This window comes from Manacus vitellinus, unplaced genomic scaffold (genome assembly GCF_001715985.3).
Source record: "Manacus vitellinus isolate BGI_N305 unplaced genomic scaffold, ASM171598v3 scaffold_10_pilon, whole genome shotgun sequence".
In the NCBI taxonomy this organism is placed as follows: domain Eukaryota; kingdom Metazoa; phylum Chordata; class Aves; order Passeriformes; family Pipridae; genus Manacus; species Manacus vitellinus.
In genome coordinates this window covers 741,702-766,840 of record NW_021938838.1, presented here as the reverse complement: position 1 = coordinate 766,840, position 25,139 = coordinate 741,702, and the positions used below count along the sequence as shown (strand labels likewise).

At 47.7% G+C, this 25,139-nt stretch overlaps 1 protein-coding gene across 1 annotated transcript; it reads left to right on the top strand.

Moving 5' to 3' along the window:
• Nucleotides 1-6,533: 6,533 nt before the first annotated feature.
• Nucleotides 6,534-23,922, top strand: HSF4 (heat shock transcription factor 4). The gene is made up of 12 exons (XM_018082486.2): nucleotides 6,534-6,739; nucleotides 7,786-7,913; nucleotides 8,781-8,905; nucleotides 11,148-11,223; nucleotides 12,891-12,955; nucleotides 14,311-14,407; nucleotides 15,176-15,300; nucleotides 17,110-17,331; nucleotides 18,583-18,688; nucleotides 19,986-20,054; nucleotides 20,420-20,507; nucleotides 21,684-23,922. The coding sequence occupies exons 1-12, from the start codon at nucleotides 6,709-6,711 to the stop codon at nucleotides 21,878-21,880; spliced, it is 1,329 nt and encodes a 442-aa protein (XP_017937975.1). The 5' UTR covers nucleotides 6,534-6,708; the 3' UTR covers nucleotides 21,881-23,922.
• The last annotated feature ends 1,217 nt before the right edge of the window (nucleotides 23,923-25,139 follow it).

The window sequence follows — 25,139 nt, the reverse complement described above, 5'->3', positions numbered from 1 at the left end:
CCACAGACCCTGTCAGGGTCAGCAGGCCTGGCAGTGCCAGTGCTCCTGGAAGCCAGGCATCCCGTGGGGTGGGATAATGAGCACTTAGAGTTTTATCCTGTTGTTTCCCACTTGGGAAGTAAAGTTGGCCCAAGCCTGCTGTCCTCACTGGGGTGGGCTCTGAAGGGGGGCCCAGGCCAGCCTGCAGTGCTCAGAGACCATGAACCCTGTTTCAGGCTGACCCAATCCCATTCAACTGCTTTAACACTATTAACTTTGCCCTTCTGCCTCCCTTCCTGTGCTCAGACCATACTCTTCAGCTTTTCCAAGCAACCACCACAGCTAAAAATGCACTCTTGCTGTCTAAGAGATTCAGGATCCTTCTTAATGGCTCCAAAGGCTTTAAAGAAATCATAAAATGAAAGGAGCTGAACACGTGAGATCTCACGTAAGGCCTTTGCCTGATTTGACATTTTGGCAAACGTGTATTAGAGAGAGTATTAAAAGCAGCTAAAAGTAAAAAAGCAAGGTCCAAGCAGTCAAGGTGATTGTCAGAGAAAATGATGAGTTCCCAGGAAGGAAGCAGGACGGTGTCACTTGGCTGCTCGAGCCCTGCTGGGTGGAAGGGGGCTGATACGATGGCAGATAAGATAGTAGAGCTGTTGTGCTGCTCACACTCAGAATAACCAGTTATGTTTCAGAGCCTCATATTCTACAAAACTGTGCAGTTGTGTTCCTCTCTGTGTTATGCTTTCTGCCTCACTGCTCCATACTTGCTTCATGGTTTTCTACTCTTTCCCTGCTTTGAGGATCTCTGGGTGCACAGGTTTTCATTTCAGTGAGACCTGTGATGCTGAGATAATGCTGTGACTCTGAGACCTGGGGCTTCCAAAGCAAGAGGGAATGCCATGACTTTCAGAGAAAGAGTAAGAGACTTGGCCCATGCTCCAGTGCTGGTCTAGGAAGGGGAAGGTTTGCTTCTAAAAATCCCTTGTTTGGTCATGAGAAAGCTGAAAAAATATGTCATGGTGGTGGTTTTGTTTGTGCAGAAATCTCAAAGATGGATACAACGCATTTTTGAAGAGGAAGATGGATAAAAAAGGTCTGATGCTCTGAACCTCAGCCTTCTTTCCAGTTGGTTATTCTTCTGCATTGTAGTTCACAGGGAAGGTTGATCAAAATATACTTTTCCCTTTTTATATCAGATGTGTAAATGCAGTTTCTACAAACTGGAGTCACAGTTATAAAACGTTTTTATTTCCAAACTGTAACATCTCATCACAGGCAAGGACCACTGTCATTATGCTGCTGATTTCTACTCTAGGCCTTGTGTTGCACTATCAGTAAAAAATGGATATGTGGGGCTGTTTTCTGTTCAGAGCTTCTGCTTGCAAAGAGGTTTTTTCCCCCACAGTTTGAGAAATCTGTCTCAGCTTTTTGAATACCAGTGCAGCAGTACTAGAAAATTCCCTTGCATTTTTATTACTCAGGGTAGCAAAACCTCACTGTAGGAAAAAAGGCCTTTTTTGCCCCCAAAGCTTTGATCTGGCATCTTTAACTCTTGAAAAGTGTCACTTAGGTTCTTAGGATTGATCAAAGAAAACTGTGTAAAACAACTGGCCAACAGATTTTCCTTGGTTTTTGTGTTCAAATTCGAAATTGGGTGAAATTTCAAGTTTGATTTTTTTTACCTCCTCTGTGGTCCGGCTGCATTGGTTTGATTTGTTAAATAGATCCTAATGTGTGTCTGTGTCTCTTCTGTTTGTCTGCTGCAGTTCCAAAGCTGTGGAGCTGCATCCCAGAAGAACTCCTTGTGCAAACCTTCTGTTCTCTTCTGGAGGTGGATGCCCAGTGCCCCGGGGTGCAGACCATGGGCTGCAGCTGATCCTCCCCACTCTGGTGGCCCCTGCACGGAGCTCAGGTGAGAGCAGTGGGTTTCCATATCCCAGCATCTTTGCAGGAAGAACCAGGTCATTGTTTCCAGTGCACATCAAACCACACACCACTCTGCTATGACATTACTGACACTGTGACTTCTCTGTGTGATGATGTTATCTTGCATGACTGACACCTGCTTATATAATAGAGAAATTTGTGTTTATGCTGAGTTCTTTCAGTTGCTGCTGAGGACTCAGGCTCTAGGGGAAATGTTCCATTCTTAGATACCTTGTTCCAAGTTGCCTTTTGAAAATGGCAAAGAAAAGTTACTGAATTGTTATCCTTATCCTGTGTCTTACTTATCTAATGGGTCCTTCTGGTGACTGATTCTTCTCACCTCCTGACTCCTTTGGTGTTTGGTCTTAAGGAACTCTGCAGGCTTCAGGTGAGAACTCTCTTTCATTTTTTTGCAGGAATGTCAAGCTTAGCCTTTGCAGGTTTTTGCTAAGGACCTCAGGAAAATTTAATTTTGATTTTACATGTTATTATGTTATTTGAAGAGCAGTTTCTGAGTAGAAATGATCCTGGCATTAAGCTACACTGCGAGCATGTATTTAGAGCTACCTAAAGCATTTATATTGATAATAAAAGCATATTAGATTCTATATGTAGCTGTTTTTAGCACCCTCTCTTCTCACCCAAGAGACAGATAATTTCTCTTGACAAATAATATGGGATCTGTGGCCAAACCAGCTTAAAATTTTGACAGCCCTGAGGCCTGGCCAGCCCTTGTTCATCCATGCCAGCCAAAGCTTAGGACAGGAAAATTCCAAAATAACAATCCAGATGCCTTCACAAACCTGGCCCTGCCATGCCTGGGCATCCCTCGGGCCCTGGGCAGGTGGGTTCCCTGCGGTGACTTTGCTCCCCTGCCAGCAGAAGGTGCCCAGCACGTGCCCCCTTTGCATGACGCTGCGTGTTTATTCACCGCGCCGAGATCGGCTGCAGTGCACTTTCATTCTCTGCTTTGTTCTCTGGGCTGGTGATGCCATCGCTTTGTGCTGAGTTTTTAAGAGTGCGAGCAGCACTGCTGATGTGACTCCCTGGACGCCTACTTTCCACTGGCCTGGGATAAAATTGGGTGGCTCGGTCCGTGCGGGAGCAGGCGCGTGCGGGGAGGCAGGCGCGCCACAGCCATGGGGTTAGTGGGGCTGGGGCACTGAGGAGCTATGCAGGATTCCCCCAGCTCTCTGGTGATGGATGGGTACTCCAGCAATGTCCCAGCCTTCCTAACGAAACTCTGGACGCTGGTGGAAGATCCTGAAACAAACCATCTCATCTGCTGGAGTTCTGTGAGTACAGGGAATATGGGGTGTCACTGGCGCCTGCAGCACCAGGGAGAGCCCAAGCAGTGCCTGGCCCAGCAGTGCCTGGCCCAGCAGCTGCCCCTTGCTGTGCAGATGCTGCCCAGCTCACTGGGAGAGTGCAAGGCAGTTCATTTAGGGCCCTTTTAGCTATACTTGCTATTATTTGCCTGCAATATTGTGACTTTTTTTTATTTCAAAGGGACAACAGTTTTGGGAGTGTTTTAATAATAATATTTACACACTTCACTTGAAACATTTTAAAAGGTGTCCAATATTTTCATTCTAAAAATTCCAGACTCTTCGAGAGAGAGGTTTTTCACCTTGTTTGAATCTGCTGCTCCCTAAAATTTTCTAGAGAAGGTGCAAAGACCTTAAAAAACTTTAATGCTGTTTGTATTATTTCACGTGTGTTTTTTAGCAGCCTTTCACAAATGTCTTGGGAGAAGGCAGCAGTAAATAGTATTCAGATCTCAGACTCAAACCTAGAGCTTAAACAGATCTCAGACTGGCACCCTAAATCACTCATTTTGTAAGTGCATTACTTGATTTTTCAATGAGTCTGTGTGATGGTCGTGGTGATGTGTGTATATATTGTCTGTACAGCTTCATAGGGATAGATTGCTTTGCTTTGGCTTCTTATATGTCACTGAGGCATTACTATGCTAAGTGTAATCAGAGAATTAAAATGATTTATTTGTTTCCTTCAGACAGCACTTTGATATCACCACATTGTGCTTTTGACCTGGCTGAGACTTGCTGCAAATAACATGATTTGTTTTCAGTATGGAGTTATCAGATGAGCTGTGTGCATAAACTTGTTCTCCAATGTGAAGAATCTATAACAAAATCAGATGTAAAAGGGAGGGGCAAAAAAAGGTCTAAAGCAGCCTTTCTGTCCTGTGTTTGTGTCCAGTAGACTTCACTCAAAACTTGAGCTAGGATTTGAGCTGCATTGTTGTCTGTGCTTTGATGCTGGTATTACGTGGTCATACCTCTGAGAACCACCAAGTTTTGGTATGGTGTGTTTTAAGTAAGGATTTTCAAACTAGGAATGATTTTCTAACCTGTACAAATAATCCCCTCTCTGTTACACTTAGAACATTGTTATTTTTGACTGACCACCACCATGCCCTGCTTTCCTGCAATCTAACATAGGCTACAACTTCATTCTTGGAGGTTTTGGTAAGGCTCTTAGATGTTTAAACTTCCCATTGTTTCAGGTTCCCATGTTTCCCATATCTTCTATACATCAGTGATGTTGGAGCTGAGAGATTGTGTGCATGCCTAAGATTTCTGGATGTAATCAGAACTTGTAGAAAATAGGACTTATAAGGACCTATGAACTGTTTCTTAGCGTGAAGAAGAGATGGAGAGGAAATGTAGCAATGGTTTATATGCACACTAAAGGCTGTTAGGTGGAAAGGAAAGGTCTGCTCTCTGTGTCTGTGGCAGATAGGACAAGAAGTAATTCAATTAACTCTTTAAATGGAAGATGCAGTTAGGAAGAACTCCTGGCAAATTCCTGGAGTAGCACTTGTCTGGTTAGAGCACCGGGTGTCTGTCATGGTGAGACTGCCAAAAGCAGTTGATAAGTGTCTGCCACGATTGTCACGCTGCAGAGTCAGTTTTGCTTTGGGCAGAGAAGACTTTCAAAGGTTCTCCCACCTTGTGTAAGACAGACAAGGCCCAGCTGCTGTGTGAGAACAAGCTGGCACACAGTTCACAAGTTCGTTGTGAACACACAGTAACTCTGAAGTCTCTTTGCTGTAGGAACCTTTTTGGATGTGCCAGCTTCTGAGAACACTGTGGCCCTGAATTCACAGGAATGACCTCTCAAGAGAGGCCATAATGGGATGCTGAGGTACTGAAAACCCTTGTGCTCTTCATTTTCCATCAGTGGATCCAGCTGGGATGCACAGCTGTATCCTTAACCAACCTTTGGTCCTGCTGCGGGGGGTAAGGAATGACAGGAGAGACGCTCAGAATGGCCCAGTGGCACTGCTGAGGCACAGTCATGGTCGGTGTTTGCAGCAGGGAACAAGGACCAAGAAGTGCAGCTGACCCAAAGTGGTGTGTGGGGGGGTGTTAATTGTCAGAGCTGCCAAATGAGCCCGAGCACAGGGGGAACTGGCACCATCTGGGGATGGAAATGGAGCGGCAGCCAGTCGGGCAGCAGGGTTTGCCAGCTGGCTGTTTCCTGGTGGCCATGGGCAGGCTGCAGGCACTCACCAGCCCTTCTTCAGTCACTGAGCTTTCTCTTGGCCTTGACTCCCTGTTTAGAAGTTTCCAGGCTGCCCTGAGTTCACCTGTGCAGCTACAGACCCTGTAGTGGGGGTGTGGTGGGACCCACACACCACAGGTATCCTCTTCCTGCACACAGAGCCTGAGGGCTCTGATTCAACACTGTCCTCTGTCACAGCCCAGCCCTTTGTGAGAGATCCCCCCGAGCTGACACACCACTGACTGTTGGTACTGACACAGAACTCAGCAGGAGGATGACTCTGGGGTGCTGGGCTCAGACTCCTCCCTGCCAACACTGTGCAGACCTTGGTGTCTTTAGGTAGCTGTCCCTCAAAACTCAGCTGAGCTGGGAGGTCCCTCATATCTGCTGATGTCTTTGCACTGACAGAGCTGGCAGCAGGTAGAAGGCCAGGCAGGGAAAGCACATGGCCTGCAGTGTGTCTCTGACAGCACTCCCAGGCAGTTTGCCTTGGTTTGCAGTCACAGATCTTTGCAGTGCAGCCCCAGACACGGATCCTTTGTCTGGTTAACATGTGTGTTGCTAGTTTGGATGGCAAAGCATGACTGTCAGCTTTTTGTTGGTTGCCCTTGTGGCTGTGTACTTTTAAAAATAATCAAGAAAAGGTGCACAGAGCTTCTGGATTCGTGTGGTGTCTTCAGAGACGATTTGTTTCTTGCCTTGCTGTGTTTCCTGTGCCGTGTCTCCAAGCAGTGCTCCCACTGGGACTGCTGTGCTCTGCAGCAGATGGGTTGGAGTTAGAGCTGAACAAGCAGATTGAGGAGTTATAATGGCAATTCCTACTTTCCAGGCCTTTTTAAGATTCCAGAGTCTTTCTGTGAGGTCCACACAAGGGGGGATGATCACAGACTCCCACCTATTTGGACACAAGTCAGTGGTTTCTTTCTCACATCCACATCTCACAACTTAGCACTGGCAGAGCTTGGTGGGAACAGGTCAAACCTGCAGCTGTAAAGGACTGAGCAGAACTGTACCAGAACTGAAAGGAGCACCCCTGTCACCGAGGGCTGTTGTCACTCTTCTTAGCTTCCAGGTGACAACTCACAACTCAGAGAGAATGACTCCCCTGCTGTAGGACTCCTCCTGGGCCCCTCTCGTGGTCAGGGCTGCTGCTCTGACTTTGCCTTTTCCTTGTCTCCTTTGCAGAATGGCACCAGCTTCCACGTGTTCGACCAAGGACGCTTTGCCAAGGAGGTGCTGCCCAAGTACTTCAAGCACAACAACATGGCCAGCTTTGTGCGGCAGCTGAACATGTGTGAGTGCCAAGGGGCCCTGCAGGCAGGGGGGAGCACAGGAGCTGTGGGTGGGGCAGGAGACATGGGAGAGAGCTGTGGGGGGAGAGATGAGGTCTCACTGACCTTGAATTCCAGCATGAAATTTCTGTTAGATTACATTTTAAGATCTGAGCTAAGAACTTTCAGCCATCAGGTGTTCTGCTTCTCTTGCATCAATTTGATGACCTATTATTATTTATTTTTCACTTTATTCTATGTGGAGCTTTTCCAGCAGCCTGATACTGTGACACCTCCCCAAGGAACTGCTGCTTTTGAGGGTTGTGTGCCCAGAGCTTTTCCATTTCTTCAGCTGTATCCCTGAACTAATAATGGACAACACTTCTCCCTGCAAACCTGGCCTTGCTGATCAGACATTTTCACCCCTTAAAGGAGTTTTAGGTAGTTTTCAGCCACTTCTACACCATGATTGTATTACACACAGCTATTTTCTGGTAGTTCTTGGAATTTTTTCAATGAGTCATTTACAAAGCTCCTCAGTCAAGTTTTAGCTTTGCTATTTCACTGTGCAGTAGCATTATTGTAAATTTTAGGCCAGTCCTTAGATACAGTTTAGAAACCTTTCCAGGATTTCAGAGAAATACTCAAAGCAGATTTCCAAATGTGCATGTGACTCTTTTTTTTCCCTGAAGTGGCACCCAGTGATGGGCTGTGCCTTTGAAAAACCTTCTGAATCCCTTTGGCTTGCAAATTGAACTGGAAATTCCCTAAAAGCTGGCATTTTGGCTCCTGGTTGACCAAGGTGCCCATGGTGGCAAGGTTTTTGTGGCATGGGCTGTCAGCAGGGGTGGCTGTCAGCAGTGGGATGCACAGGGCTCTCCCTCATTTGGGGTTCTTGTGGACATGGCCCCAAAACGTGCCCAGCTGTGGCGAGGGGCACGACTGTGCCCTGAGCACCAGCAGCTCAAGAAGTGTGGAGAGTGACCAGAAATGCCCTCAGAAGCCATGGGTGTGGGAGGCAGAGGGAGCCCCAGGCCTGGTGACCCTTCAGCCTGTCCTCTGTGTGCAGATGGCTTCAGGAAGGTGGTGAACATCGAGCAGGGGGGGCTCGTCAAGCCCGAGCGGGACGACACCGAGTTCCAGCACCTCTGCTTCCTGCAGGGCCACGAGCACCTCCTGGAGCACATCAAGAGGAAGGTGAGGGGTGCTGGGTGGGCAGGGGGAATGTGCTCCTGCTCAGTGGGACTCAGGATCACCCTGTGCTCTTGTTCCTGCCCTCTCCACATACATGTGCAGCTGGGGCAGGGGTTCTTGGTGTGCAGGGCTTGGCTTTCAGCAGAGTTTTGTCTGTGTTTTTTTGCTCTGTTGCTCAGTATCACAAGACTTTCACATAGTGCTGCATGGCCAGGCTTACTTCCCACCCCTCTGCCTTTGAATTGTTACCCACTTTCCTAGAGAAATACAGCATAACTCCTTCATGGACCCCAACAGCCATCTCCTTTTCTTACAGAAGAGAGAGCCTACTCCTGCCCTCTGTTTTCTGTCTTTTAACCTGTTATAAATGCTCCAAAAGGGCTGTTCTCTTACTGAATTAGCATAGGAACTTCAGGAAAGAGACTTCAGCAAAAGCCTTTAGTTTAATATGTCAGTTTGAAGCATTACCTCAGACTCATCCCTGCAAAACACGAGGCTGGATTGGGTATCTCTGTAGAATAAAAAGATTAAATCAAAAGTCTAGTTCAGTTCCTCCCTGGTCCTCAAAATACTTTTGTTTTCCCCCCAGGCTGATTTGAAATAGATCCCCACTCTGGCAGGGAATGTTCTTCTGCCAGCAGATGTTCTGTATGAATAGATTTGTCCTGCACTTTGCTCTATTTTATCCTTTTGGCCCCTGCACTAGTACTGTGAGGACAGCTCAGACTCTTGTGCACGTTGCCTGTCCTCGTACTTCAGCCCAGTGGAGCCCAACTGGTGACAGTCCTGCCCCTGAGCCACCACAGGGCTCTGTCTGTCCATAGCCCTTCTTGCACCAGTAAAATCCCCCTGTGATCTTTTCCCCCTCAGGTGTCAGTAGTGAAAAGTGAGGAGACCAAGATGCGGCAGGAGGACCTCAGCAGGTTGCTATACGAGGTACAGATACTGAGGAGTCAGCAGGAGAACATGGAGTGTCAAGTGCAGGACATGAAGCAGTGAGTTGAATCCTCCTCAGGCTGCTCCTTACGGGCATTTGCTTCTCTGGAGTTGTGGATTGTGGGGACTGGTTGGCAGGAGGAGCCTTACACACCTCCCTGCCAGGGAGCAGTGGTGAGCCAGGGGCTGATCACAGGGCCTGGATCTGTTCAGACAGCAACATGGAGAATTTCTATGCACACCTGATCTACAAAATATGAATTAGTGCTCAGCCTCTCTGTCTTTATGTTTTCCCTTTACAGACAAGGAGGGCACCAAGGAGGTCATGTAGGAAATATGTGTATAACCTGGGGACTTAAATCAGATGACTATTTCCTCGAGATAGAAAGGATGGTAAAGATGTAACTCTCTCACATGTAGAAGAGTCCTTGGCAGAGATGTGGTGGACTCCATTCCAGCTACTAAAAAAATAAAAGTATAACTCTCTGCTATCCTCCACTTCCAACATTTATCTACTTTACTGACCTAAAAAATATAGTACCTTATAATATATAATACAAGAACTGCTGTAGTGTTTAGTCTGTGGACTCATCTCTGAAGATTGTGTCTTCTGCCACGGCCAGAATTGTTGTGTAAGAGCAAACCAAGCAGATGCAATGCTTCCTGCATGTGGCTCCCAGACCTCCTGCTGTCTGAGACTCTGGGATCTTCTGAGTCAGACATGGTCACTAGAAGCTTAGTAAATGGATAAGGTTTTATAAATCATGTATTTGAAGAGGTTTTTATTTGCCTCCGGATTTTATTAATCTTTGCAGAGATCTTTGTTTAAGAAGCACTTGAATAATCAAAAAGACCCAAACCCTTTCCCTTATAATGAGAACTGATGTTCATACTGCATGAGATTCATTCCAGCTCAGCACCTTATGTGCAATGGATAAATATTTTTATCCTACATAATTTTTTAATAACTCCCACACTTAGCACATGCATGAGCTGGCACTGTGAAATCCAGGTACAGTGGCAATGAGTTTGTGGGCTTGAATTTGTTTTAATTTTTAAGGAATTCCAGTATCATTTATTTGGCCTTGATTTTAATTTATTCTCCCTTCTTATTTGCTTGCTCCCTCCCTCCATCTGGCAAAAGGCAAAACTGCATTCAAATAATGAGAAGAATACAATTTTTATAAACTATGATAGAGGAGAAGTCCCAGGCTGAAAGCATGTTAAGGAATTTACCCTGGTGAAGAAGCATTAGTTCATAACTCCAGTACGAGCTGTCAGACTAAGGAATGCTGCTTTGCTGGAAATCCTGTCAGTGCCAGCACTGAAAGTTCACTGCAGGGGTTCTGGCTGTACAAGCTGCTCTGCTGTGCTCTTTCTAGCCCCGGACCTTATCTTCCCAGTTCTAGCATCCACACTGGAAAGACTCAAAAGCAAAAGGATTTATTGGTTTCACCTGTACGATGGGTTTTGCTGGCCTGGCAGTTTTGCTACATCCATATACTCTGGAGATAAATTGACTGGCAAAACCTTTTGCAGCGTGGACTTGGCTGGCAGCCAGTTTGGAGGCAGCACAGTAAATAAATTCTGCATCTCCCCATCCCACTTACTGGGGCTGGCTGTTAAAGGAGGCCTGTAAGCTCCCCTCTGTGCTGCTTCATTTGCAGACAGAAAACAAGTTCTCTCTGTGCAGTGTGAGCACAGGTCTGTGCTGGGTTAAATGAGTCACTCCCACTAATCAAACCATTACAGTCCTCTTGGTTCAAGGCTCTGAGGGGCAGAAGCATCTCTTTAGCTGCTGCTCCAGTCACTCCAAACGTGCCTTTATAGCCCCACGTGTAGGAGGTTTCAGCAGGGAGAATACACAGGGTCTCTCTATCCATAGGATCTCACTGTCTTTGGGAGCAGTGGGGCAGTTGTAGAGAGGTTGGACTTTCTTGGCTCCTGTGGAAGGATAGTCTTGGTGATCCAAATCATTCACAGTCCCAAATCAGGCCTTGCTGAAATTCCTAGTTTGACCCAAATGTTCCACAAAAACTAAATGCACGTGTTCTTTGTTACCTTCCCCTATAAAAGTTGGCATTTCCTTGTTTGTTTTTCCTCCATGCTTTGGTCTATAGTTCTTTTGAGGTCAAAGAAGAACAAGGAAGGCAATTGTGTGACCCTGTTTGGGACACCTGACAAGAGCCAAGCACAACAGGAGCCCCAGAGTGAGGCAGACTTTGCACAGATGGGTCATGGCAGCACCATGGGCTGTTGGGACGTTTCTGTGCTCACAGAAAGTTTCTGTTTCCCTTCCAGGCAAAACGAAGTCCTTTGGCGGGAGGTTGTTTCTCTCCGGCAGAACCACTCCCAGCAACAGAAAGTGATCAACAAGGTAGTGGTGACAGAGACCCCAGCCCCTCCTGTCCTGCCTGCCCCACATCTCCTCTGATGCTTTTCTCCTGTCCTGCCTGCCCCACATCTCCTCTGATGCTTTTCTCCTGCCCTGCCTGCCCCACATCTCCTCTGATGCTTTTCTCCTGTCCTGCCTGCCCCACATCTCCTCTGATGCTTTTCTCCTGATGCTTTTCTCCTGTCCTGCCTGCCCCACATCTCCTCTGATGCTTTTCTCCTGTCCTGCCTGCCCCACATCTCCTCTGATGCTTTTCTCCTGTCCTGCCTGCCCCACATCTCCTCTGATGCTTTTCTCCTGCCCCATAATCTCCACACTCTGATATCGCAGTGTATTGGTTTTCCCTCTCTTTCAAGCTGTGTTATGCTTTTATGTGTCCTGTGAAAAGTGGTCATTAACAAAGCATAGACTCTGCCCTAGAGCAAAAGATTTTCATTTCCCTGTCAGTCCTTGCTGTGGTATTAGAAACCCCTTTTATGTTGAAGTCCTGAGCAAGAGAGCACAGCTGTCACTAATTGCCCTATGTTAGCTGTGTCCTGGTTGTACCAATGCCTTTGAGCTTCCCAAATCTTTCCTCTTTCCTTTGTGCAAGGCAGAAGCCCCCCTCCTGCCAGCACAAAGCTGCAGGTGGCACGTTGGCCAGCCATTCCCCCACTGGGACTATTACATTTTCTGGTGTGACAGGTATAGTCAAGGAATTACTATACAACCTTTTAGATTGTGGAGCCATCTCCCTTAAAATCTGGCATGACCAGTATAGAAAAGGCCTGTCCAGTGATTCCTGGATGGTGCTGACATGACTGAGCACGTCACATTTCCCAGGGCCCGAGAGCCATGTTCTGACCCTCACGTGGCATCACTGAGTCACAGGACTGGACAGAAATGCACGAGGCTATCAAAGCCTTCCTCCAGCTCTGAGGCTGGACCAGCCACGCAGCTCATTGTAGAGAGGCTTTTATGCAACTCTATTTTGTTATATTGAGCAGTGAGTAAGAGCCAGCTGTGATATATAATAATAATGCTCTCTTTGTTTGGAGGTCAAAGCAGAGCATTAAGTTCAAGCTGACCTGGGAATATGTTGCTAAGTGATTCCTCTACAAAGCCATTCTGCATCCTTTTTAGTGTCCTGTTTTCACAGGAGTGAAAAACTCAACTGAAAGAGCTCAGACCTCCATGCAGGGTCTCCCCTCCCGAGCTGCTTCTTTCACGTGCAAGAGCTTTGTCAGACTTTACAGCACCTCCTATAAACATCTCTGAAGACTTTAACAGAGTCCAAGTCTAATTCAGGCCTAGGAATGTTTGCATGTGCACTTCACAGGCGTATTCCCAGGTGTGATAGGACCATCTGGAGTTCTGCATGCACAGAAAGGGTGAGAGAAAGCCCTGAGCACATGGATCCAGCAGCCTTTGCACAAAGCAGGCACTGGGCTGTGTCCCTTGAAAGCCAGGCAGGCTGTTTGAGTCCTTGGACAGGTTATTTCTGCTTCAGGCTCCAGTGTCTCGTGCACTTTGGCTCCTGTATCTCATGGCTGCTCCCAGCTTTGGGGTGCTGCTGGGAGGGAGGGACGTGTGAGACAAGAATGGCTGCGGGAGCAGGGAGTGCTGAATCACTCTGCTGATTAACACCGGATTTTGATCTCTCCTGACAGCTGATTCAGTTTCTGTTTGGCCAGCTGCAATCCAGCCCCAGCAGCACTGGGATAAAGAGGAAGCTGTAAGTACCCTTGTGTGGGTGCATAATGTGCCCCTCGCTAAAAGCACAAGCTCAGCTCGCCCGGGCAGGCGGTCACCGGACCAGGGCTCCATGGGATGGGCAGTGAAAGGGCTGAACTGCCGAGTCAGACCTGCTGACAGGCCCCATTCACTGCTCTTTAGAGAAGCACCGTGTCAGCTCATGACCTTTATCTGGGGAACACAGAGCGTGAGGGGAGATGGGAACGCTAGCTAGTGGGAGACTAAAGGGCAGGACCCTGCTGCTGGTCCTACACGTTCCAGTTTTGCTACTTGACATCAGTAGGAGCAGGGCTGGGCCCAGCCAGCCCATGGACACCTTTGGTTTGACCCACAGTCACTGAATGTGGTGTGTATCCAACACAGGTTTGGTGGCATGGAACCAACAGAGAGGAAGGTGGGGAAAAATTTTAGCCAAGGGGTGTCTTTAGATAAGCTCTTCCAGGCAGGTGAGTAGAGGAGCTTGAATTAGGAAGCTTAGTGCCTTCTAGGAAAGCAGCCATGCCTTTGGTGCTTGTGGAGAAAAGGAATTTTCTAGGTAGTTTTATAGGGTCATTACAGCAGTGGCAATAGTGGGTGTATAGCAAAATATCCCAGTTCCCTGCTTCTCTGGGACTGTATCACAAAACCAAGCTCTGCCACCCAGGATGTTTCATGATGGAAAAGCAGTGCCATTTTGAGGCTCCTTCATATTTTTTTCTTGATTTCAGTCAAGAAAACAGACATTCCCACTACAGGACCAGCCCACAGATCTGTTGCTTCTTGTTAATGACCATCTCTAAAGGCCTAGTCAGTCACTTTTTGAAAGCCCATATGCAATGAGTTCAGGCTGTGCTCTGCTTTGTGTCTTCCTCTGCTTTATGACTTACCTAGTGGGTGGCACAGGTTCCTCTTATGAAGTGCTGTGTATGGGGATGCAGTTTTGCCAGAGAGGCTCTGAGTGTGAGGGAGTTGTAAGAAGGAATACAGATTCCCAGTATTGCACTAATCATGTCAGCATAACTACCTCCAGTAAAACAAGCTGAGGATCCAGCCTAGAGCTTGAAATCACTAGCAACTAGGGGTATGAACTGAATTTGTTATTTTACTGGCATCTTTCAAATAAGATCCAGAAAATCTGCACCGTCCCTTCTCTATATGGTAGTGTTCTTTTTTAATGGTGACCTCCTACAAAACTTTTCCCTTTCTTGTCCATAACACTGGAGAAGAAAGACCCTCACAGCTGAGGAAAGACAGAGCACCCAGGGGAAAAGGGCCCTTGGCTGAGAGACATTTCTTGCATGAGCAACCAGGAGCCAGTCAGTACATGCTGGAAAACAAACCTGTTTCTCTTCACAGACCTCTGATGCTTGACAATGGGATCTCAACTCCCCCAGTGTCCAAGTTCAGACACTTGTCTGCAGACCCCCTGCACGACCCCTATTTCATACAGTCGGTAGGTTGGCACTGGCCCCTGAGCTCGGGGGGGTTGCTGTGGCCAGGGGGGAAAGGCTTAAAGCAGTAACAGAGATTATGGAGTAAGTAATTTGGCAAGAGTTTGGCAGTGAAAAAGAGGTTTGCAAAGCTGAGTGACATTTATAATTTCTTCAGCTCCCCAGTTTCAGGGATGTCTTTGTGTGCTTGTGCTGCTGTGTTCATGTGGGAGGCCGTGGGAGTGAGGGGGAAAGGTGGACCCTGTAACCAAACTCTCTCTGGTGTTACCCCAGCCTGGTTCACCTCAGGGGAAAAGAGGAAGAGCTGTGTTCTGGAAGTGGGTACTATGATCTTTCTGACCAGAGCCAGATTTTTGTAGCTGCTGAGGGATCCCCACCATCCCCCTAACCCACCAGAGCAGACAACAGACACTTCTGTCCTGCAGTTAAAATATGTGGGCTGGCATGAGATACCCATACTGCCCTGTTGGGCTGGGTTGGATCTTTCCCTCCAGAGGAAGCTGAGCAGCCTAGGCAAAATGTCAGACATGGTAAAACCTCCTGGTAGCTGACACTTCAGTCCCAGTGCTTATTTCACACCTGTAACTCTGTGTGGTTGAGGAAAGGTGAGAGGAAATTAAAATGTTGCAGGGCTGGTGAAAGCGTGGTTGGTTTCTGTACAGGGTGGACTCAAGGTCCCAGTGAGTAAACCCCAACAATGTCAGATAGGGCCTTGGACTTGTTCTGGGGCTCAGAAGGATAAATCTGTATGATTTTTGCTTTCCTTTTAGCCATCAACAGAACCTGCCTCTTGCTTAAACAGCCCTGGAATTGCTGGAGGACCCATCATATCTGACGTTACTGAAGCATCACCATCCAACATAATAAATATGCAGCCCCCTCCTGAAAATGACAGGTAAACATGTTTGTGATTAAAAATGGGGAGAGTCAGGTCTGGACACACTCATGCAACTCTTCACAAGAGTTTTTTTCATGGCTGTAATTCTACCAAAGTTTCTGTCTGATACACAGACCTCTGTAGAGATGGTAGGATGAAATACTTTTTCCAGTTTGCAAAGTGGGTCAGATTTTCAGAATTAGAGAGGGGTAATAACAGCATAACTTTCAAAACAAAGTCCTGAGTTTCATGTTGAGAGCTTCCACTCTTTGAGAAATATTCTATGTTTCGTTATATTTTGTCCTCAAGACAGGGGCTGTCTCAGACTTAATCAACTAACTAGATACTAACACTTGTTGGGTTTGTAGAGAGAGAGAAATAATGTTTCCTTTTGGCTTTGGCAGAGAAGAAACAATCAAATTGTACATCTTTCTGCTAATGAGAACAGAAAGGTTGCATCACAACAACTTCCGATTTTTGACAACTTTTCTGTGAAAAGGCCCCAGTAACTTAAGAACTGAATGCAGAGGTATTTTAATGCTTATCTCTTCCTGCCACAGACATGCAGTGTGTTTAGGGCTAGTAGCAGAATAGCTACAGCTATGTCAGTGGAAAGTAAGTAGACAGATGAATCATGGAAACAGTTTCTGAGGCGTAGAGGCGAGACAGTTATACTCTAGAAATTGCCTGTAAATCTGCCACATAATTGAAACCATAGCCATAAAATTAGCTAGGAGCATGCAAAGAGCCTCAGATTAAAATAAAAAAAACAACAAAAAACAACCCTGGAAGCCATTTCTAAAGCAGAAAAACTTTAATATAACCTTCAAGTTACTTATTTCTGCTAATTACTGAGTGCCATCTGGTGGCTCCTGATCTGTGCTGTTGAGGATCTGAGCCAGCCCTGGCCCTCATCAGTTCAGGTGTGGTACTTGCTAAACCCACATGAGCTGCTGGTGGGAGCTGAGAACCCACGAGACCAGCAGATGATCAGAAGGGGCTGTTGAGGAAGGCTCTGCAGTGTCACACACCATCCTGTGTGTGTGACATGGTGCTGTCTCAGCAAAGCAAGTCTGTGAGTGTTGGGTGATAAGAGTTCTCAGAGTGGCTTGCATGCCCTGTGCCTGTTGATCTACGTGCCTTTGTCATTTTGGCTTCAGCTCTGCAGGTTCACAGGGAGCTGTGCAATCTCCTGTCAGTAATGTAGAGTAGACCTGTACATCCAAAATGCTGCTAATAAAAACTTCACTGGTACATGTCCATGTGGGAATAACGTGGAGTGCCTCTCCCACTGGAAGAAGGCAAGACTCCAAACGAGTAGAACTGACTGGACTGTCAGATTGTGATAGCTTCTGTTCCAAGCCCTGGAGAGCCACGAGATCCTGGCCTGTGTCACTGGGATCTCTAGAGTGCTTGCCTGTCCAAACCTAACTCCTGCATGGGAAGGTTTTACTGATCCCACTCCTATCTCTAGGGTGGAGACTTTTTCAGGAGAACCTCTCTAGCCCAGTGACCCTTTAACCTAACTCTCACCCAAGGAGTGATCAACCCATGGAAGTGCATTTCCCATCTTTGCACAACAATTGAATGGGGCAAATTCATTTTAACTGTGGCCGATGAAGTGACTAAAGATATTTCAGCTGAGCACGTTTCTAGAGCTTGCTGAGAAGAAAACAAGGCTGCTGGTTCCTTTTGCTCGTGGGGGGAGTGAAAGCCCTCCTGGGGCAGTCTGAGGGGCAGTGGAAGCAGCCCCTGTGCCCCTGCCCTGCCCAGCAGCAGGAGCTCGTGCAGAGCTGTGTGAGGTGCTGAGCCCTGTCTCTGGTGCAGGGAGAAGTGCCTGATGCTGATCAAGGAGGAGCCCGTGAGCCCTGGCGTGAAGGGCACGGCCGAGCCCGACGTGCCCCTGCCCGGCTGCCGGGCCTGCCCCGAGCCCCCGGTGCTGCCTGTGGCCATGGTCCAGTCTGTCCTGGAGGGCAAGGGGGGCTGTGCTGCAGCCCCAGGGACCTCCCAGCCGCCAGAGAGGAGGGGCAGAAGGGCTCTGCTGGACAGGTGAGGCGAGGAGGGACAGCTGTGGCCCTGCCTGTTCCCATGGCTCTGCCTTCCCACTCGCAGGGTGGGGAAGGGGGGAGTTGGGGAGGGAAGGAGGGAGGGTGACTCCAAGTTGCCAAGTGCAGCCTGGTACCTGTGGCACCTGCTAGAGGAGCCTCAAAGTGCAAGGGACGGCTCCCAGAGCTGGGGGGTCTGTGGGTGACTGCCTGAAGGACCAGCAGAGCTGTCAGAGGATGTGCAGCACAGCCTTGGGAGCGGGAAGAGGGGGATTTGCCCAAGGCCCAGGTGAAAGCTGGAGCCCAGAGCAGCATCTGTGCTGCAGGCTGGCAGGCCACTGGACTGTGCTGCACATCTGCAAGGGGCACCAGCACAGTGCCCCTGGGCTCAGCCACAGGGCAGGCTGGGTGAGCCTCTGCTGCAGCTGGGGCTGAAATCCCAACAGCTCTGAAGTCAAGGCTGAGGGCTCAGGAGACCTCACCAGCAGAAGGAGAGCCTGGTGCAGCTTGGTGGATGATGTGGAACTGCAGGTCATTCTTGATGGCAGCTGCAGCACTGTAAGGAGGACTGGGGAAGAATGGTGGGGAACCCAAACACTCATTAGGGTTATCAGAAAAGCTTCCATTTTCCTTTAGGTCCTTACAGAGAATCAGGATCCTCCTTCTGAATCCACTGGATACTTCAAAACATTTTATTAGAAGCAAAATAATCCTTTTTTAAAGACCTGAGTTTAAGAGACATTTTTTATAGCTTTTGGGGGGATTAAACCCAGCAGGGCCTCACTGTTGCTCCTTTAGCTGAGTATTTCCAGTAAATGCAGCCTGCAGGCTGAATGCCTGCAGCTAAAGGTCACTCCTTTAAAAAGCATCAGTTAACAGTAATTATTGGACCAGTAAGGATGGCAATGCAGCCTGTTCTGGTTTCAAGTGCCTCTAAAAGGATTTCCTCTAAGGAAAGGTTTAATTTTCCCAGTCTCAAGGAGGTGCTTACAGACTATCCATCCCCAAACCACGTGTGTCACCCAGGAGAGGGGGAGTCTCACTTGTTTTACCATCAGCCCAGTCTCCTGTGTGCTCTGCTGAGTTGTGCTTCTGGGATTAAACCAAGTTACATGGCATAAACCCAGACTGGCAGTGGGCTCTTGGTTTTCAAAATGAGATTCAAACACCCTGCTGGAAGGCTGCTCAGTCCTGCTTTCTATACATGTCTGTGCAAATGTCCTTTGTGGCAACATGTCCCGTTGTGTTTTCTCAGAACAGATATTTCAGACCCGTTGGAGGGCACTGACTGGAGCCTGGAGGGGCTGCAGCTGCTGCTGAGGAGCCAGCAGTACGGCCTGGAGCCTGCCAGCCTGCTGGATGTGAGTGCTGCTGCTCAGGTGGGGCTGGGTCACAGCTGGGAGGGTCACAGGGCTTCCCTTGGGCTGCAAACCAGACCATGCTGCTCCTTCCTGTGTGGCATTTTGTCTGCCACATGCTGCCTGTGGAGTCAGCCCTGTTTCAACCTGCTCACAAGAACTAGCAAGATCTCAGATTAAAGGATGCTTTTTCTTTTTGCACTGAAAATAAACATATTTGAACTTCTCAGAGCACAAAACACGGTGCATTTGGTAAAGAAATCAACAAATGTATGTAAAATAGGTTTAATATGACTCTCTAGCTAGTTTGGTAATTACTTTGTGTGGGTTAGTTTATTTTCTGCATCTTAAATACTCCTAGATAGTGTTTAACTTTTACTACCTTCCCCTTTCCCCCTTTCCCACGTTCAGGGAAGTGTGGCCAATGTCAAATTCTCTCTCTGCTGAGGCATTTGTCTGTCTCAGTTCTCAGGTCACCTCTCCTTAGAAATGGATGGTGGCTTTTTCTTGGCTATACATGCAGAAATAGGAAGGTTTGTTTATTCTCTACTGTACATAAAGTTAGTGTATGAAAGGTTTTTGCCAATAATCAAATAACTCTGTCCGTAAGGAAGGAATCTGTATGTCAAAGATATGCTCCTTTGAGGAGGTGCTTCAGATCAAGCTTTCATGGATAAATAGGAATGAAAAATCATTTAAAAATCAATCTTATTCTCTTCAAGTCATTTCCCAAGTGTCTGTGATTGATTTTGACTTTACAGGGAGCATTTCTAATGGGCTGCTCTATCACTGGCTCTGTTGGTTCCTGTTTCTTGTTTCTCATTAGGAAATGTTTCTCATTTTCCTGTTACCCACTCACGTCTCTCTCTGTGCAACTAACGTCACGAGAGTGATAATGAATCATAGAGCTGTGCCCCAGATCAACAGCTCCTTTTCCCAGACTGCTCAGACTGACTGCCATGGAAGCAATGATGCAACAGGAACCTGCCCTCTGCTACTGAGTTTTGGAATGCTTTTAAAGCCCACATGGCTCTGGAGGTGTCCTAGAGCAGTGAAAAAGGGCTTTAAGTTGCATGTGCAGTGACACAAAGAGCTGCCCTGGTCTGTGACACCTCCGTGGCACCCGTGTCTGTGCTGTCCCTCCAGGCAGCAGCAGGGCCTGGGGGTCTCACAAGTGCCCCCTTAGCCCAGTACACAGGAGCCTTTGCCTGTAGCTTCCCTTGGTGCAGGGCTACAACCCTCCAGCAGACAGTGGAGGACCATTCCACCCTTCAGAGCCCTAACTGTGTTTGTCTCCCAGCAGGTCTTTAATCCCAATTTATCTCTGAGTGAGTGGAATATGACTGAAATGGAGGCCAGCCTGTCCCCGGTGAGTATTTCTGAGATATGAAAATAATAATCACAGAGGCACAGAATGGCCTGGGTTTGGAAGGGACCTGAGCCAGCCACGGGACACCAGCCTGGCCACCTCGGGTGACATGAGCCACGTCAGCCAGTGCTCCAGGGGGGATTGCACCTCCTGCAGCCTCTCCTGCAGGCAGATCTGCCCTGGAGCCCTGGGTCTGGGGGTTTGGGAGGTGCAGTGAGCTGGGGGACAGGCAGGGCAGGAGGGTGGCTGCTGTTCCTGGGAGGTGTTGGGAGCGTGATGAAGCACCTATGCTCCCAGTGGCCTAGTTCTAACGAGCTCCCCGTCTTTGTATGATTGTACATTGTAGTTTATATTTTTGCATCAAGATGCAGCGACTCACAGTGGATCTGGAGAAGAATGCAACTGAGCTGCCCCCAAAAGTGTTCAACCCCCCGTTTAACAGCACCTGCCCAGGTAGGAGCAGCAGCTGGGAAAGGGATGTCACTGAGGTGCTCACAGTGGCAGCAGTGGATACCACGGCCAGCACTGACTGTTTGCCAGGGGAGTTGTTATTTTACTTCCAGACCATGGTTGTTATTTTATTCCATCATTGCCAGTCAGCAGTGTTGCCACAGCAGCTGCTGAGCCAGTTACTGCACAGTGGGGAAGGTGTGAGGGATAAACTGAGGTGTAAATGGAATTGAACTGCCCCCATTTCTGCCATGGGTCCTCTCCAGGTCTGTCAAGCATCTGCTTTCTCTGCCTGTTCGTGGCCACCTCAGGGCACTGTGGTGATCTCCGTGGGTGGGGTGGTAAGAGCTGCACAGGTCCTGGGTTTGCTCTGGCTCCTGCTGCACAGGAGGTGCCCTGGAAGCTGCTGGCAGCCAGAGGCAAAGGCTGTGTCTCTGTTTCTCCAGACCTTTGAGCAAACCTCAGGGGAACTGTCCAGCTGATCTCCCACTCACTGACTGATGAAGTGTGTCACTGACCTTAGACATGAATCTAGAAGTGTTTTCCTGGTCATGAAATAGTGATATATTATTATTTTCATGTGTATTCAGCTGGGATAGACTTGAAAGAGAAGTTTTTGTGAGCTCTGGTTGGTGCTGTAGCCACTTTTTGATTTATTGCATGTTGTTCAAGGACTTCCAACCTCAGCATTTTGCATGAGCATCTCAAAGGCATTAAAAAAAAAAGCCCAGCTACACCAGGGAGAGTCCTTGAGCATCCCCTGTTTGCAAAGCCTTTGTGGCCCATGCAGTGGTGGGATGCTGGAATAATGGGACAACTGACAGAGGTCTCCTTCTACAAAGAGGAGGAAAGCCAGAGAGTTCTTAGTGAAGGAGAAGAGAAGCTGCTCTCATCCACTCCCCAGTGTCTCCAACCATTTGGTCATCCCTCTTTCACTTCTTGGGAGGCATCTCAGCATCCAGGCAGAACCCACCTGGTGACCTGCAGAGATTCCCATGGATCTTAACAGGCTTTAAGTGAGTCCAGGTGTGACTCAAGTGTTTCCAAGTGATTTTTGCCTGGCATGAGGCTCCTCACTGCTGTTGCAATGAGGATCTGTCACTTTTCAGTTGTACAGAATAAAGTTGGGTAACTTGCCCTGCAGAAGCTGAGTTTTCTCCTGTGTGTTTGCATTCCCAGGGAAGGATGTCATCCTGGAAAGTGCCCAGCAGTTCCTCCTCGACCGTCAGTCCATCTTTGGAAACGACCTCCTCAGCTTGCCTGAGAGCTCATCCCTTTATGTTCCACCTGAAAATGTGGCTTCCTACCTGTCCTCTGTGGGGGTCCAGGGGGACATCCCTTTAAACCTGAGCTCTTCAACAGACAACAGCCAGTGATTTTGCTTCCAAGAACCAACATCTCCCTCCCACCCATCCAAGCATCCACAGGTTTGAATGTAAAGAAACCAAAGTGACTCAGAAACCCACTAGAGAGTTTCTTTTTGTGCCCTTTTTTTGGAGTAGATGGAAATGGTTGGTAGCTGTTGCGTTGCTCTCCCTGCACCTGGTTTTCAGTGTTTTTGAAAACAAAATACTGTTTCTGGTGCTTGCTCCTAGGGGGAGTGAAAACTTGGCAGGATTTTTTTTTTCTTGAAAATGCTTTTAGAAATTTCAAAACTTCTAACAAAATTTAAGTGAAAAGTAGCTTGAAAGTCCATCTGGGACTTCATAAAATAGTGATCCTGACTAGTGTCTGCTACGGCAAACTGTGGGATTTTACAGGGGCAGCACAGATTAGCTAAGATGCCTGACCCTTCTCCATGCTCTTCTTGAAATAGGAAAATAATCTAATGCTCTACAAATATTTTTTTATCCATTTTCTGGGTTTGATAGGATGCACCTGTGCCTCTCCCTTGTCCTCCTAGGGTGAGTAGGAAACAGATCTCTCAGGGTGTGCAGAAGATAATTTTCTGAGTGACCCCCCAGGACGTGTCTCTGGCTCTCAGGGGAGCCACAGACCATCACAGGCCACAAAACATCCCACGCTGAGTTGAGAGCATTTGTTGCTTGGGATTTGTTTTGCCCCAAATTTCTTTTCTCTTAGATAAAGGCAGGGCACTCCATACTTAAAAACATAAAAAAGGGATAGACTCTTCTGCACACGCAGTTTTTCATGTGCAGAGGGGGCTGAGGGAGCACACTCTGGGGTTTGGTGCTGGCTAAGTATTCCATGTCCAGTCCAATGGTTTTTTTCCCTTGGCTTTGACCTGTTCTATTTCCTCTGAAGATGTGCCCGTTGGTTTATTGATGTATAAAATCTGATTAAAGAGTTCAATTGATTGGATCCCCCTTTTAGAAGGACTCTCAGCTGCTCAGTGTAGGAGAGAAGCAGAAGGGTTAGTCCACCATGTCCCACAAACTTTTCTTCTGTCCTTTGTGCATCTGAGACCAGCCTCAAAGGCTGAACTAATCTTCCCCTTCCATGTGGTTTCTGACGACTGAGTTTCTCAACAAAGCAGAGCTTTGTTTTTTATGCTGTAGTTCTAATGAGAACATATTATTTATCTCAATATCCTCTACCTGAGTTGCTTTTCCTTAGGAAAGCTACTCAAATGCAGTAGAACAGATCCAGGAAATTCAATTAACTCAGGCCTCCTAAGGGCTTAGACAGGGAGGTGTAAGCTGTGCCAGTGTCATTTGAAGAAATGCTCTGTCCCCTTTCATTGCCATGACAGCTCTTGGTTATAAACCAGATTTCTGAGCATCTTGGTCAAGCAGCATCCACACCAAAATGCAGTCAACCAATCAGATGAGTGCAGGCTCAAAATGACAATAAGATGAGCATGTTTTAAATGGACCTTCCTGTCACAGCCCTTTCCTCCATCCATTTATCATTATGTGAACAGATGTGTTAGTTCAGAAACGTTCACTTTTGAGCACATTTTCCCCCAGCTGACTCCTGTGTGCTGGGAGCTCTGTCACTGCCTCGGTGGTGCAGTCTGTGCAGGAGCAGGGTGTGAGAGCTTCTGAATTAATCCCAGCCACTGTTTTTGTGTTCAGGACTAAGGGAAAATTCTGGCAGCCCCCATTGGCCTGGTATTTAGATGATGTGCTTGAGTGTATCCTGGAAAAGGTTTTCCTTTTCAAGGGATTTGTGCTCAGAAAGTTCACCTAGATCAGCCCATTTGCCACTATTTTGCCATTTCCAGCGATGGAAAGTCGTTGAGTTGCACTCTGGTTAATTCTTTTCTCATAGATAATTGAAGGCTGTCTGGTGTCTGCTGACACCCAGCAGTGTGTGTTCAAGATTCACATCCTTCTCTGAGCTCCCACACTCTCGGCTGCTGAAATGTTAACACTGAATGTATTGATCCAACAAGGTGTTGAAGCACATGCTTAACCTCAAGCTCCTGAAGCCTTTTTCCGAAGCCTGTGGCATGCTTGAGGTTGGGTGTGGGTTCAGTGCCCTCCTGGTTGGGCTGAGCAATGACCCACTCGGGGACCTGCCTGTGCAGGGCCGGCTCAGCTCGGCCCAGGGCCCGACACCGTCCCGGGCCGCGGCTCCGTGCAGGGGCAGCCTGAGCTCGTGGGGAGCAGCCTCTCGGGAGGGTCCTTGGGGTTTTCTTTAGGCTTTTTGCTCTACTATAAACATGGGATTGGAGCTTGGCAGGGAGAGAGGAACCTCCAGAAGAGAACTTGGGAGCCACTCCTGTGAAGAGCCAAGCTCGTGTTCCTCGGCTTTTCACACTGTTGATTTTACTCGAAGGTGACGTGCTGAGACTGCGTTTTGCACTATGCTGTACATTTGTAAAGTTTTACAGAAAACACTAATTAAACGTGTTTCCTTTTTCTCATTTAGTCCTGCTTTGGCATTTCTCTCACTCCTTTCGCCAACCCCTCACTCCTTTTCTCCTTCCCAGATGCAAACCTCCTGTAAGATTCAGGGATTTACCTGTGAGCTCAAACAGGCCCTGCTGGTGGGTTGTGGTCACTGTGAACACACAGGACCTGGAGACACCTCACGTGTGAAATGTGGCAAACACAGCTCAGAAAGCTGCTGAATTCTCCAAACTAAAATGCTGGTCAGGGTGGGTATATCTGTATATACCCACAGTAAAGGAATCTGTAGTTCTTGAAACCACTTGCTGCCTTTTTTTTTTTATGTATCCTGGTTTTCTTGCTTTCAGTGATAATAGAGCTCAAACTTCACTCTTGGATTACTTTTTAAAAATCTTTTGTTTACAAACATAATATAGTCCCTCCTTGTTTCTAGTATAGGAGGAGGGTACCAGGACAGGCACTAAAACACAGCACAGAAAATGCACAACCCAAAGCCCTCAAAGTGGTCCTTATCCAGCTTCCAGAAAAGGAAGCAGCTACTTTTTAGGAGGAAGCTCCCACAGGTTGCTGGCAGCATTTGCAGCTTTCTGAAGGGCAGATTCCTTTGCTGGTGCTTTCAGACAAGCCTGTTCTCCACAGGCCCTTGGCTCACCCTCCCCCCCTGTCCTGGAGCCCAAGGATTTTACCAGCATGTTTTAATCCATGGAAAGTGGAAAATGGCTGAAATTTAAAGCAATTGTGTTGTCTTCCCTGAGGGCTTTTACAATTACTTTGTGTCACTGTGAGATCCAGTTCTCTTGCCACCAGGTGGCACCTA

What these genes read in the sequence shown, in the direction of transcription:
- HSF4 (XM_018082486.2), top strand. Translation starts at nt 6,709, where the DNA reads ATGGCCAGCTTTGTGCGGCAGCTGAACATGT. An exon ending in CCCCCTCCTGAAAATGACAG is followed by an intron (nt 15,301 to 17,109) that starts GTAAACATGTTT and finishes TCTCTGGTGCAG; the next exon opens with GGAGAAGTGCCTGATGCTGA. An exon ending in AGCCTGCCAGCCTGCTGGAT is followed by an intron (nt 18,689 to 19,985) that starts GTGAGTGCTGCT and finishes TTTGTCTCCCAG; the next exon opens with CAGGTCTTTAATCCCAATTT.